Source organism: Zootoca vivipara, chromosome 12, assembly GCF_963506605.1.
Source record: "Zootoca vivipara chromosome 12, rZooViv1.1, whole genome shotgun sequence".
NCBI classification, from domain to species: domain Eukaryota; kingdom Metazoa; phylum Chordata; class Lepidosauria; order Squamata; family Lacertidae; genus Zootoca; species Zootoca vivipara.
The window spans coordinates 5,686,622-5,701,234 of record NC_083287.1 but is presented as its reverse complement, the minus strand read 5'-3'; the positions used below and the strand labels follow the sequence as shown (position 1 = coordinate 5,701,234).

The following is a 14,613-nucleotide window of genomic DNA, read 5'->3' as shown; positions in this document are numbered from 1 at the left end:
CTCAGGGGTACCTTTTTACCTGTGTCTCATCTCCCCATAATTTTCCTTTGGAAGCATCCCTGAATTACCTGATGCGGGGGACAAACCCCAATGAAATATGTGCACATGTCCCTTTGGAACTTTAACTCTGCCTGTCGAGAACTGACACAGTATTATGAAATGAGAAACTTACTTTGTTCCCTCCAGTAACAAACTGCTTGCAGTGTGATCTCACAAACTGAGGGTGAACAGCGACAATCTGAACATAAAGAAGGAAAACTATGCATTATTATTGATATGGTTCTTGTGTGGTTTTATGAGCTGCAGAATTATTTAGGTATTATTATTATTATTATTATTATTATTATTACTACTACTATTACTAGCTGTTCCCAGCCACGCGTTGCTGTGGCTCAGTCTGTTAAATGGGAAAGTAACTCCCCCACCCACCCGCATTGTGGAAAGTCCCCCCACCCCATCCCGACCCATTCATCCACCCCAAACCCATGGCCCCCAAACCCATCAGCGCCCCCGTTCCCCACCCCAACTGAATGACATTACGACACCTCTCTCTCTGCCCCCCCCGCCGCGTGATGTTATAATTCTCCTGTGTGACGGCATTCGCCACCCCGATCCCCCTCTCTCTCCCCCTTGCATACCCCATGCACATCTTGGGGAGGGCCGGGCCAGTTCCCGTCCCCCCGGCGGGTCCCGGCGGACGAAGGGACAGGATCCAGCCCCCACCCTCCCCACCCACTGGACAGCCACTCCCAGCGGTGTCTGCACGCTCGCACATTTATATTCAGTAGGTTGTGATGTCACAGATAGTCTTTAGCCAATGGCAGCAGCTGAGGCCTGAGATTATAATGCAGCATCCTCTGCTGTGTTGCTTTAACATCCAGCAGGTGGTGCTGGTTTTCTAAAACAGCATGTTTTTACCTGTCACAGGTGTGACATCTATACAATCTAGGTATACAAAAACACTCGCGTATACGAATGCAACGTTGTGTCAAAATTTCTAAGCAATCAGTCAAGTACTTTCGGAGAGCATAGATTAGTAACAAACGGACATTTACATTTTTATTCATACTATTATTAATTAAATTTCTATACTGCTCTACATCCAAGGATCACAGGGCAGTTTACAATCTAAAAAACCAAACAAACAAAGAAAAACAATACTCCCCAACACACATTTTAACATAAGATTGTTTAATAAATTGAAGGCCTGGTTATAGAAAAACATTTTTGGCCAGCGCCGAAAGATGTATAATGAAGGCGCCAGGCAAGCCACCCTGGGGAGAACATCCCACAAGCGAGCAGCCACCACAGAAAAGACCCTGGAATTATCCAGAGTCCATGATCCTGTTCACTATAACCCCACATACTATCTTAAATCAAACTCTACACCCATCAGCTAGTTTGGTTTTGCAGAATTATCACATATTGTTGGTCTGTGATTTGCTTCTCATTGTTGCTTCCTTTGGCTTGTCAAGGCGCAGATTATTCTATTGGATCTGACTTTGACCCACATCCCTTGGAAAGGAAACATTCGTGTGCATTTGTGCTCTGCCCTTCTACCTTTCTGTGGGGCAGGCTGATCTGGGGGACGGTGGGGATAAGTGAGGAGAGGAGGGTGGCACCCATAGCCTCACTCTAAATTCCAAATGGGCCCATGGACCTAAAAAGCAAGCGGAAAGAGGACAAATCCCTCTGCTTTGCAGAGGAATCATGAAGGAACACCATCATTGTTCATACCAAATTTTTTGAATGAAATCTATGATGTATTTATGGAATCTATGATGTATTTGAGAAAAGAAATGGTCATGATGATTTGCTGAATGTAACAACAGTACATTTGTTAAGACTTAACTAAGCTCTTACTTTAATTGGGCAATCGAATGTTTCGTGGAATTCTTCCCCTGTGTACAATCCAAACACCTGCACCTGAAATTAAAGGATATGCTTTTAAAACCATATTAAATTGTCTATTATTTATCCCACTTCAGAAGTCAAAGGTGAGTATAAATGGCAACAGCAAATGCAAATACATTTGCAGCACGCTGTAATAGTTTAAAATTATCCAAAGCTTTCCTTGATTCCATTAAAGTATTTAATGAAAACACGAAAGTGCTTCTACGCAATTAAGCTGCTGGAACCACCAAAAGGACAAAGGACTCTCCGTGCTTTATGCCAAACACTTTTATTGAATTGATAACCACCTGACTAAAACAAAAAATAATTTCCCTTTTTACAATAAATAGAACATAAATGGAAACCTTCTATTATCTCAGAGGCTCTGCTTTTCTACCATTATACATATTTTCATTATGTTTTAAAATGCAGCTTCAAGGGCGCTAAATGCTAACAGATTTACCTTGTGGAATACTCCCAGTTCCATTTCAGTCATATCATCATATCATATATTTGTCCCTAATAACTGCCAAGCAAAGCTTTTAAATGTTGAGATAATACAGTGGTGAATATCTGAATGACAGCCCCCCCAAATGCATAGTAAGAAATGTGTTGTAAAAGAAACTACCCCTTTTTAGCAACACCTCCTTTTCCCAGTTATTAATTCAGTAGGATAAAACCTTGAATTAGGATTGGTGGGGCAGTTGCAATCCCATCTCAATCCAAGGGTGCTCAATCTTGGGCAAATCACTATCCCTTAGCCTAATCTATTTCACAGGACGGCTGAAAGAATAAAAGGAGGGAAACCAACATCCTACCACTCCGCCAAAGGGTTTAGAAAAGTGTGGAAACTGGAAAATGTGAAAAGGCATTCACATGTACATAGCAGGAATAATACAGCGGAGAAAGACTTGTGGGTCTTTGTGCAAAAATACCCACAATCATATCCAAGTTCTGAAACCTCAGTTGGTCCCAAAAGCTGCAACTACACTACAGTGGTGCCTCGCTAGACAAATTTGATTCTTTCCACGGGTCAATTCGTATAACGGAAAATTCGTCTAGCGAATCCCATAGGAATGCATTGAAATCCCCCCATAGGAACGCATTAATTGAATTTCAATGCATTCCTAGGGGAAACCACGATTCGCTAGACGAATTTTCCGTAAAACGAATTCGTCTAGCGAGGCAACCTCCGCTCGAAAAACTTATCGTTAAGCGAAAAAATCGTCTTACGGGGCATTCGTCTAGCGAGGCACCACTGTATAGGCAATTTTGTGGAGTATATTATTCCACTGCTATTCCATCTGCACTGGCTTTCCATTTATTTCCAAGCATGTTGCCTTTAACACTGTCAGCAGCTTGGTGCCAAACTATCTCCTCCCACAAGTGCTTGCCTGTTCTCTCAGATCTTCTGGACTTTGGGGGTCACTTGACTCCATGTCCTGCCACCATGAGAGACTCCAGGGGAGTCCAGGCTGTGAAACCTCCTGCTGAGTTCAGCCTGACCCTTTCAGCTATGGCCTTTGGATGCTACACCAAAGCACTTTTAATTCTGCGGGCTTGTGGTATGACTGGCTGCTAAATCTGCTGTGTTCTTTCATACCTTTTGTTCTTAGCTCATTGTCTGGTTGTTCTTAAAAATACACGGCTGCTAGTCAACTTGAGGGTCTCTGTGTGGTTGGAAAGGTGAGCTATAACTACCAAAACTAAATGAATAAACTTGGAGAATGAAAATGTATGGCACTTGGAACCCCTGCCTGCCCTCCCAAGCATGTGTTGAGCCTTCAGTGTGCAAATACACAGCCAGTCTCAACTGCAAAATAAAAATATTTTTGTAAACTAAATACATCAAATCACACCAAAACTTTTACTTCTTGAATATATAAGCACATCACTTTCGATTATCGTATACAATTATTGGCTTCTGTCTTATCTTCCCAAGACAACTGCATTACTCTTAAGAGCCCCTCGCACTGGTTATAAAATTCTACAACCTCTTTTACCAGCAATAGTATCTCAATTATTGTGTCAATTATTGCAACATCAAGATTTCTTCGGAGGACAACACACTGGGAACCGTAAACTTATTTATGGCATTTATTCACTCACACAGATTTAACAAGTTTACTGCTTTTTGCTCCTGTGGGAAGAAATATATATATATATATACTTCAGTATTTATTTTAGTTTACTGTTCCTAAAAATCCTGCCTAAGAATGCGATTAGTAACAAATAGTGTTCTATCCAGTTAAGTGAGATGGATCTTGGGAAATGACATTAATACACTGTGCCTTGCTAGCAGCATTATTCCCAGAAAAAGCATCCTGAATGGGTTACGATTTGGAATTTTATTATCACAACCAATATTAGCAAAGGCTGCCATGGTCTTAACAGCAAACAAATGAACAAAGACATTCTAATAAGTGGGGAAATCGATCATCAAAATCACTAAAATGTCACAGCTCTTAACATTCCAGGAAAACAATGCTAATTGTTAGCTGTGCGGTACACAAAATGATGTATGTCTCCAGTCGAGGAAGAAGGTGCCACATTTTTAAGGAAACTGTACATGTATTATATGTATTGATTTCACATTTGTTTAAAGGAGCAACTGCAAGGCACTATATCCCTCTGATAAACTATGCTTATCAAAAGATTTCTGAGGAAACAATCATAAGGTGTTGTTGTTGTTGTTTAAAAAAAAAACAGAACCAAAACCACCAGCCCAAAGAAATCTTGCCCACAAAAATCCAATTTTGTGGATTTATAGCAGGGAAGCATTAAGCTACTGTCTTGCAGGAACATCAGACTAGTCAGTGAAGTATAACTGGCACAGTGGTAATGATTACAGTGACAAGTCCCTGTGCCACAGCTGTTAATCAGTTTAATACCAGGAACATTATTGACATTTCTTGTAATTACTTTTCCTTAGGCACATTTGGACCAAATATATTTGACTTTAATTATGAGGGGGGGGGGGTTGCAAGTGAGTCAGGTACTAAAACACAAGATCCAGGTGCTGTTGTCATAGGACTTCGCTGCGCAGAGATCTCCTGACGACTTGGGAAGTAGAAAGCAGCACATCGCCATTTCATGCTAAATGTGGAAAAGGGAACGTTTCGTCATACCTTGCCATCTTCAGAGCAAACTCCCATGTGCTCTCCACTTTCATCCAGGCTGATCTGATTGATCTTAACTGGACTCTGTTAAAAGTTGGTTTGGGGGGGTGGAGAGAGAGAGAGAGAGAGAGAGAGAGAGAGAGAGAGAGCACTTTAGAATCCACAATGCAGAAGAAGCGAGTTGCTTCCATCTCCCACCCAACACAAAAACTGGGTGTACAGTACTAACAACCCACCAAAATAAATGCTGCCCACTAATCATATGTAGAGGCTCAGCAGAAGCTCAGCCTGGTTTTGCTGCCTGCCTGGGACTGCTAACAAAAGGAATAACAAGTGGGGGGTGGCCCCTGGGCAGGCTACAACAAATGACTAGTACTGCTGCTGTTTGGCAGTAATGTGCAGACTTACTATCTTCCCAGAATGTTTTCCCTATTGGCGTAATTTAGACAATAAAATCATGAGAGAGAGAGAGAGAGAGAGAGAGAGAGAGAGAGAGAGAGAAAGAAAGAGAGAGAACCATCCATAAAACATTGGTAATCCAGACATATTTCAAACACATAAAACATATGAAAGACGGCAGCCACCATTAAGTACAGTGGTGCCTCGCTTAACGAATGCCCTGCTTAACGAAATTTCCGCTTAACGAAAAGATTTTTCGAGCGGAGGTTGCACCGCTAGACGAATTCGTTTTATGAAAAATTTGTCTAGCGAATCGCAATTTCCCATAGGAATGCATTGAAATTCAATTAATGCGTTCCTATGGGAAAAATTTTTTTAAAAAAATTCAATGCATTCCTATGGGATTCGCTAGATGAATTTTTCGTTATAAGAAAAGACCAGTGGAATGAATTAGATTCGTCTAGCGAGGCACCACTGTAGTTTTAAATTTGACTTTTAAAATTCGGCTAAATATCCTGAAACAATCTCAAGAGTTTGGGGTACATCATTCCTATTCATTTGTCCACTGCACATTACAAAGAATTCTGGGGCATAATATAATAGATTATCTACTCAAGTCAATTTAGATCCAGCTGTTCCTCCTGATGGAGCCCAGGGTGGCAAACACATCAATAATAATAATAATAATAATAATAATAATAATAATAATAATAATAATAATTTCACCTAGAATGGCTTTGGCACTGCATGTTACAATATAAAATTGGCAGCAGTGGGCAAGGTGTCTGCCATTCCTTGTCTTCTCACAGAAGTATCCCTGATATGCTTCTAAGGATTCCATGGAATGCCAATTTTCAAACAGCCCAAGAAAGCAAGGAGAGCGGTGTCCCAGAAAACAGGTCTACTCATCAAACAGGTTACTAATCTGCGACATTAATTGGGGTGGGAAGAATAGACTTCCATAAGCCTTCTATGCCTAGTCACAAAGAAGCTGGTGACCAGAAGAGCAATGGATTCAAACTACAAGAAAGAAGATTCCACCTAAACATTAGGAAGAACTTCCTGACAGTAAGAGCTGTTCGGCAGTGGAATTTGCTGCCAAGGAGTGTGGTGGTGTCTCCTTCTTTGGAGGTCTTTAAGCAGAGGCTTGATGGCATTCTGTCAGGAATGCTTTGATGGTGTTTCCTGCTTGGCAGGGGCTTGGACTGGATGGCCCTTGTGGTCTCTTCCAACTCTATGATTCTAAGTATATTTGCAAGCCTGTCCAAAGTCTTTATGGTGCTAATATGTCACAGACGATAGCTTAAGTTCCTTGGGAGCTAGCTTGATAATATGAAATATTTTCTGCTGGTGGCAGCCATTACCAGACTGAAGAGCTGTGAAGGGTTATGTCTCTTCCATTACACCTTGCTGCCCTGCAGAGATGTCTAACTGTTCCTGGCAAGTGAACGGCAATTACCGTCATTGTGGTGAGTCAGGTCTAACAATTAACCAGGTGCTCATTTGAATTCAGAAAATGGTTGGGGAAATCTTGTGAGTTTGTGTCTCCATTACAACTCCATTACAACTGCTCACATGAGCAGATCGTTCCCGAGAGGAGATTTGTGGATGCAAATCGCTGAACGTCTAGCCCAGGGGTCCCCAGACTTACCTGACTTTGGACCGGTGCCCGCCGCAGCGATTGCGCGGCGGGCCGGAGGGCGGGGGAGTGCGCGCCCGTGCGCATGCGCACACACAATTACTGGTGCGGTGGCGTACTTCCAGGTCGGAAAAAGCGCCGGAAATCGTTTGTGTGCATGCGTATGGGCCTCCCCCGACCCGGAAGTGCACCGGGAATGACCTCTTCTGGGTCAGGAGAGGCCCATATGCATGTGCACAAACGATTTTTGGCGCTTTTTTCCAACCTGGAAGAGCGCCGCCACGCTGTGTGCTGTAAGAGCGGGCGGCAGCAGCGAGCGGCGGGGGTCGTCGTGGGCCAGATTGGGAGGCCAATTGGGCCGCATCTGGCCCGCGGGCCGTAGTCTTGTTGACCCCTGGTCTAGCCAAAGCAGCTCCCCACTTACGTGGGCAGGCAGGTCCCAAAGTGAGATTACTCACGCTAGTGTTCAGAGGATTCAGATTTTGTGCTGCAGCAATGTGAATATTACATTATACCAAGGATAAAGTATAAAAGCAATGAATGATAAGACTGGAAATTAGCTGAGTTAAGTTCCCTCTCTAAAGAACTTTTGGAGTTAGATGATTAACCTGAGGACAAAAATCAGTCTTGAAAGTTGAATAAACGTCCCTCACTGAATTCCCATTAGCTGCAGTTTTATTTCTGAGGGAGGGAGACCTGTTTGGGATTCTGGACAATATAAGTTTGACTGTTCAAAAGAAATCAATATCGTCAGGCTGACACTATTAGAACAAAAATGTAACTTTAATAGGAGGGAAAAAGTTCAGGAGAAATGGTTTGTGCGTTGGGCAGGGGAGGAGGCCAGTAAGTATCGGATAAGAAAAGCTTTCTACAAAACCCTAAATTTGAAGAAAAGCTTCCACTTGCAAAATACAGCCTGTGTGATAATCAATTACCTAATGTAAAATGCTTGAAATAAATACACTTAGTATGGATTATGTCAGCTCTTCAATTAGGAATAAATTCATGGCCATTCAAAGAGCCTCTTTTAACTGTGTGGCAACTTCCTTTCCCCAGATGCTCATCATCGTCCCACCTCATAGTGTCAAGTCCCTCAACGGTGAACCTGAGAAATCAATCTGCTAATGTATAATTTGTAAAGCTCCCCTGACTAACAAATGGATAATTGATTCTTTCAGAAATGCTGCATCCCCGTGGATGGGAGGCAGAATGAATAACAAACATTAAGGCTGGATTGGACTCCATTTCTGGGAGAGGCAATATTTGCGAGCTGGAATTCTAAACGTTTTAAAAAGTTGACTGTGTGACTTCATGCCTTTTAGCCACGGTTAACAAGCATGCAGCACACAGATTAGGGGTGTGAAAAACAGACTAGTGCTCAATTGCAATTATTGCAAAGCACATTTCATTACAGGAGGGACCTGCTGACTCACCCGCTAGAAACAAATCTCAGCTAATCCCATCACAGCCTAGGCACAACATTTTGTCATATATGCAAATGTATCCAAAACCAGCAATGGATCCCAAAGATTTTCCTCGAAACAAAGCGATCAATGTGATGATCGGAAAGTCAACAGCTTTGATCATTCATCTGCCATGGGGGGCACAGTCCATGACTTTTGATATATCACCAGCCCGGGGGGGTGGGGGGCCAGCGTGTTAAAGCTGCAATAGATCGGACGTCACAATAAAATAATAATAATAATAATACCCCACCCATCTGGATGGGTTTCCCCAGCCACTCTGGGTGGCTCCCAACAGAATTAAAAGCACAATACAACATGAAACATCAAAAACTTCCCTAAACAGGGCTGCCTTCAGATGTCTTCTAAAAATCAGATAGTTGTTTATTTCCTTGACATTTGACGGGAGGGTGTCACTACTGATAAACCATGGGGTATGATGACTTTAAATAAACTGTAACAACTGCTCAGAAATTATGCCTTCTTTAAAGAAGTCTGAATAAAGTACATCACTAGATTTCAACAATTGGGGGGGGGGTGATAAAGAGTCAGTATAAAGGTAAAGGGACCCCTGACCGTTAGGTCCAGTCATGACTGACTCTGGGGTTGTGGCGCTCATCTCGCTTTACTGGCTGAGGGAGCCGGCATACAGCTTCCAGGTCATGTGGCCAGCATGACAAAGCCGCTTCTGGCGAACCAGAGCAGCACATGGAAACGCCGTTTACCTTCCCGCCGGAGGGGTACCTATTTATCTACTTGCACTTTGACGTGCTTTCGAACTGCTAGGTTGGCAGAAGCTGGAACCGAGCAACGGGAGCTCACCCCATCACAGGGATTCAAACCGCCGACCTTCTGATCAGCAAGCCCTAGGCTCTGTGGTTCAACCCACAGCGCCACCTGCGTCCCTAGTCAGTATAGCATAGTCCTTAAGAGTGTCAGGACCTGAGAGACCAGGGTTTAAATCCCCACTCGGTCAATAAGTTGCTTTGTGACCGTGGGTAATTCAGAGCCTCTCAGTCTTACCTACCTCACAGGGTTGTTGTGGAGATTAAATGAGGAGGATAGCCATGTTTTCACCACCTTGAGCTCCTTGGAGGAAAATGTGGGATAATGGAATAAATAAGTAATAGGAGATGTTTATGTAAAAATTGGGAGTAAAAAGAGCCAAAGTGCCAATTTGCAACACGTTTTAGCTTGCTCTAGTAAAATTGGATTTGTTAGAAATTTGGCACATTTATAGACCTCATCAGGCAGATGAAGTTTTAAGGTTCAATCAACAGGTGTCATTTTTATATGCTATAGAAATTTGAGGCTTATAACAGCAGATTTTTAAAATCTTGTAAGTGGCCCCTTAATACATACAAGACTCTCTCTCTCTCTCTAACGCAGGGGTGGCCAACTCCCAAGAGACTGCGATCTACTCACAGAGTTAAAAACTGGCAATGATCTACCCCCTTTTTAAGGGTTCAGGTCAAAGTTGTTAAACTTTTTTTTAGGAAGGAGGAAGACCGATTGGGGGGGGGGGGTTTCCAAGTCAAAGTTGTTGAGTTTTTTCAGGGAGGAGGTAAAATGTTGAACTTTTTTCAGGGTAGCCACAGTTGTTCAGCTTCTTTGCAGGGAGCCAATGATCTACCAGTGATCTACTGCAGACGTCCAGTGATCTACCGGTAGATCACGATCTACCTATTGGACATGCCTGCTCTAACGTATCTGAAGAAGTGTGCATGCACACGAAAGCTCATACCAAAATAAAAACTTAGCTGGTCTTTAAGGTGCTGCTGGAAGGAATTTTTTTATTTTGTTTCCACTGCAATGATAAGCACCATTTGAAAAGTTAAGTATCCCCCCTTTCCCTCACACAGTAAACCATGCCTCTTTCTAGGATGATGCTTGCTCCAGCGTATGCAAGCTTCAGAACAACAGTTTCCATTCATATGCAAATGTAATAGTTAATTAACGGACTGATCCCAACATGATTCCCTAAGGCTTCAGGCAGGCAGGTAAACTTGCCTAGGATGACCTGAACATAAGTTGGTGGAAGCCCTGCTTTTATTCCTAGCTTCAAAATCAAGTGACTTGCACCAGCTGCTGCGTTTTAATTTCTGATGCATAAGATAGCTCTATGTCTGCATTTCTTTATTTCTTAAAGTTGGAATGGGGCTAGGCAGAGGCTTCCAAACCCACTCATAGTTTTCAGTGCAATGAGGGACAGGCCTTCCCTGGGGCTGTAATTAAAGGCCGGTTCTTAGATGGTGGAGCAAGGAAATCATACAAAGACTATTTCTACATTTGATGTCTTCTCCTTCCTTTTTTTAAAAAGGAATTGCCACCACAAATTGTCTTTGAATTATTTAGCATTCTATCAGGAATGCAATAATGAGCAATCATATACTTTGTCATGGCTTTTAAAACGAATAAGGTTCAACTTCCTGGTCGAGGTAAAGCTGTTAGCTATACAAAGTTCATTATCAACAATATCTTAAGACCCATTGGGAATAAAGGATTGTCATACTCGTGTGCTTTGTTCACCATGTTATTTCCCTGACATGTCATTTTTTTTATTCTTAAGAATTCATGCCTGGCTTTCTTTTTAAATAGCAACAAAGGGCTGCAAGTCCACCATTAATGTCACCTTATTTAACAAGTGCTGTCCTATTTTAATTTCATTGCTTTTGACTTTTGAACAAGAAAAACATCTCAATGTAAACAACATTCTATTAATGAAAGAACTCTGAATAATTCTAAGTGGCTGCATTTGGCATACGAGCACACAAGCCCTCCCCTTAATAGTACACCGGCTTTTCTCTCTCTAACCTTTCCCTCAAGTGATTTATGAGATCTTGAATGGAACTGGAGTCACCTACATGCCTTATTATTTTTGCCACCAATTCTGAAAAGCTCCAAATCTGAATTCAAAGCTATTTCCCCCTGTATAGGCCAGCAGCACAGTAACAAAAACATAACAATCTGCCATTTCTTTTGTTCTCTGAGCACTTGGATGTATCGTGAGACATCCCGATCTTTTCTGAGCGGACTGGGAGTTGCTGCAGAGTGGCCCTCACCATCCCTCCAGAAACATCAAAAAATGTAGGCCAAGATAAAAGAGCTCTTTCCTTTTCCCATTCCTGGGAGTGGCAACGTGAGGTGCGGAGAAGACACATCACTAACTCCTACGTACAGCCAATGGCATAATCCCATGTTAGGAAACGTTGTTGTTATTTAGTCGTGTCCAACTCTTTGTGACCCCATGGACCATAGCACGCCAGGCACTCCTGTCTTCCACTGCCTCCCGCAGTTTGGTCAAACTCATGTTCGTAGCTTCGAGAACACTGTCCAACCATCTCATCCTCTGTCGTCCCCCTTCTCCTTGTGCCCTCCATCTTTCCCAGCATCAGGATCTTTTCCAGGGAGTCTTCTCTTCTCATGAGGTGGCCAAAGTCTTGGAGCATCAGCTTCATGATCTGTCCTTCCAGTGAGCACTCAGGGCTGATTTCCTTCAGAATGGATAGGTTTGATCTTCTTGCAGTCCATGGGACTCTCAAGAGTCTCCTCCAGCACCATAATTCAAAAGCATCAATTCTTCGGCGATCAGCCTTCTTTATGGTCCAGCTCTCACTTCCATACATCACTAGTGGGAAAACCATAGCTTTAACTATACGGACCTTTGTCAGCAAGGTGATGTCTCTGCTTTTTAAGGGTTTGTCATTGCTTTTCTCCCAAGAAGCAGGCGTCTCTTAATTTCGTGACTGCTGTCACCATCTGCAGTGATCAAGGAGCCCAAGAAAGTAAAATCTCTCACTGCCTCCATTTCTTCCCCTTCTATTTGCCAGGAGGTGATGGGACCAGTGGCCATGATCTTGGTTTTTTTGATGTTGAGCTTCAGACCATATTTTGCGCTCTCCTCTTTCACCCTCATTAAAAGGTTCTTTAATTCCTCCTCACTTTCTGCCATCAAGGTTGTGTCATCTGCATATCTGAGGTTGTTGATATTTCTTCCGGCATGTTAGGAAACATGGTGCTTCCCAAATATTGTGGACTACAACTCTCATCAAACCTGACTTTCTGAGGGTGATGGGAGTTGGAGCCCAACAACATCTGAGGGGCACCAGACTGGCTACTCCCAAAATAATGCTTTGCCACTGGGAAACCTAAAAAGCTAATAGGCAAAGCAAAAGGACACTGCTGAGTTATTAACAGCTGCGAGACCCCCTCAAAACATTATGTTTTCTATGGCAGTCTTTGTTTAGACAAAGAGATCTTGAAGGCAAACGTATATTGGATCACCGGACAGCAATTCCTTAAGGTATTGTATGTTAGACAGCACTTGACTGTTCGAGGATGAATTATAAAAACTTGGAATTAAAATGGATATACTTTTATCTTTACTCCTCATAAGGTTTGAGGACTTGCAACTTTTAAACAACTACCCATTTCCCTGTCTCTTTCTCACACGAAAAATGGTGGGTGCAAGCAGAAAATGAAGCTTAAAGGGAAAGGGGAAAAGCCATGGGAATCAGCAGTATGCTAGCTTCTTAGGAGCCAATCCTTTCCAAATCCCCCAATACTTTTAAAAGGTTGTTGGGATTTAGCAAACGCACATCTATCTAATAAGCTTCCTGTCTCTTAAATAAGAGTTTGGCACAGCATCGTCTTTTAACTCTGCTGAGCTCCTACAACAGGGAACATACCAAAGGCAATACGCCAAAGCAAGGTGGTGACTTCGTGCAAGTAGTTCAGTGGTTCAGCAACTGGTTTGCTTATCACAACACAACGGATTGCCCTGCAAGAGCTCGCAAGTGTCTCCAGACAATGCCTCAAGCGGCAGGATGCACAGCTGCAGTGGATCAGGCCTCCAAGGATTGCTGCTGCCGCCACCACAACCCCCCCCCCTCCGCCGTTCCTCATGCATATCTTTTATTCCTCTGCTGTTTCTGAGGCAGGTCTTCACGCACTCCTTCTTCCCTGGCAATCTGCATAAAGTTGCGATTGCGCAAGCAAAATCTGTCTAAGTTGCAGCACCAATGTCTGTGAATGTGAACAAGGGAGGGGATTTGTCCTATTGATTTCAACAAGAATTCAATGCAACTAACATTTCTTGAATTGCGCCCACACAGTTAATAAGCAGATTATTTTCAAACGCACGTAAACATTCCATTCTGCAGTCTACTTGGCGTTTCGCCGCTTTGTCTTCTGTGCGACTGACAAAGACAACTGAAATGATGCCGTTAGAGTAATAAACAGAAACATTTACACAGCCTGTCAAAACGTGTGAAGTGATAAAGACGAAAGTGCAACCCGAAGTAAAATATTTCTCCATCTCAATCAATAGAAGTAAACTTCCTTGCTATGTGGGGTCAGGGGGGGGAGCGGAGCATTATTTTCCGAAAGCAATTAACTGGGTTCTTTATCATTCACCGTAATAACACCAACAGAGTCATTATAAGGCTTGCTTCCCTGTCAAATGTAAAACGGTATCAGGGCTATTTACAAAATGCCTCACCCACCAAATGTGCATGGGATTGGGGAATATAAACTTGTGAGAAAGGAGAGATTGAATATTGGTTGAAGCAGGGCAAAGTGTGGCAGTGGGTGGAGAGATGGTTTAAAAGGACTTTCGAAGCATGACACGTTTTGTGGATAATCCCATCAAGGTAATAAGAAGCCTCAGGTCAACCTCAATAGTTCCTGTAGCATGAACTCCTTAAAAAAGGTAAAGGACTCCTGACAGCTAAGTCCAGTCACGAATGACTCTGGGGTTGCAGCGCTCATCTCACTTTACTGGCCGAGGGAGCCAGCGTTTGTCTGCAGACAGTTTTTCCGCATCATGTGACCAGCAGGGGTAAGCCGTTTCTGGCGAAACCAGAGCAGCGCACGGAAACGCCGTTTACCTTCCCGCCGGAGCGGTACCTATTTATCTACTTGCACTTTGACGTGCTTTCGAACTGCTAGGTTGGCAGGAGCTGAGACCAAGCAACGGGAGCTCACGCTGTCGCAGGGATTCGAACCGTCGACCTTCGGATTGGCAAGCCCAAGGCTCAGTGGTTTACACTACAGCACCACCCGCTTACCTGTTGACAAACCAAGGCAGTGTACCAGAAGT

At 43.1% G+C, this 14,613-nt stretch overlaps 1 protein-coding gene across 2 annotated transcripts in view; it reads right to left on the bottom strand.

Annotated features, from left to right (window-relative positions):
* VPS41 (VPS41 subunit of HOPS complex) overlaps positions 1-14,613 on the bottom strand; it is a 118,859-nt gene that overhangs the window by 64,808 nt on the left and 39,438 nt on the right. For both annotated transcript variants that reach the window (XM_060280561.1, XM_060280562.1), the window contains 3 exons: positions 5,022-5,096; positions 1,864-1,926; positions 173-238 (listed from right to left, as the gene is read on the bottom strand). In XM_060280561.1, coding sequence (XP_060136544.1) covers positions 173-238; positions 1,864-1,926; positions 5,022-5,096 — 204 coding nt within the window. The remainder of the gene's footprint in view (positions 1-172; positions 239-1,863; positions 1,927-5,021; positions 5,097-14,613) is intronic.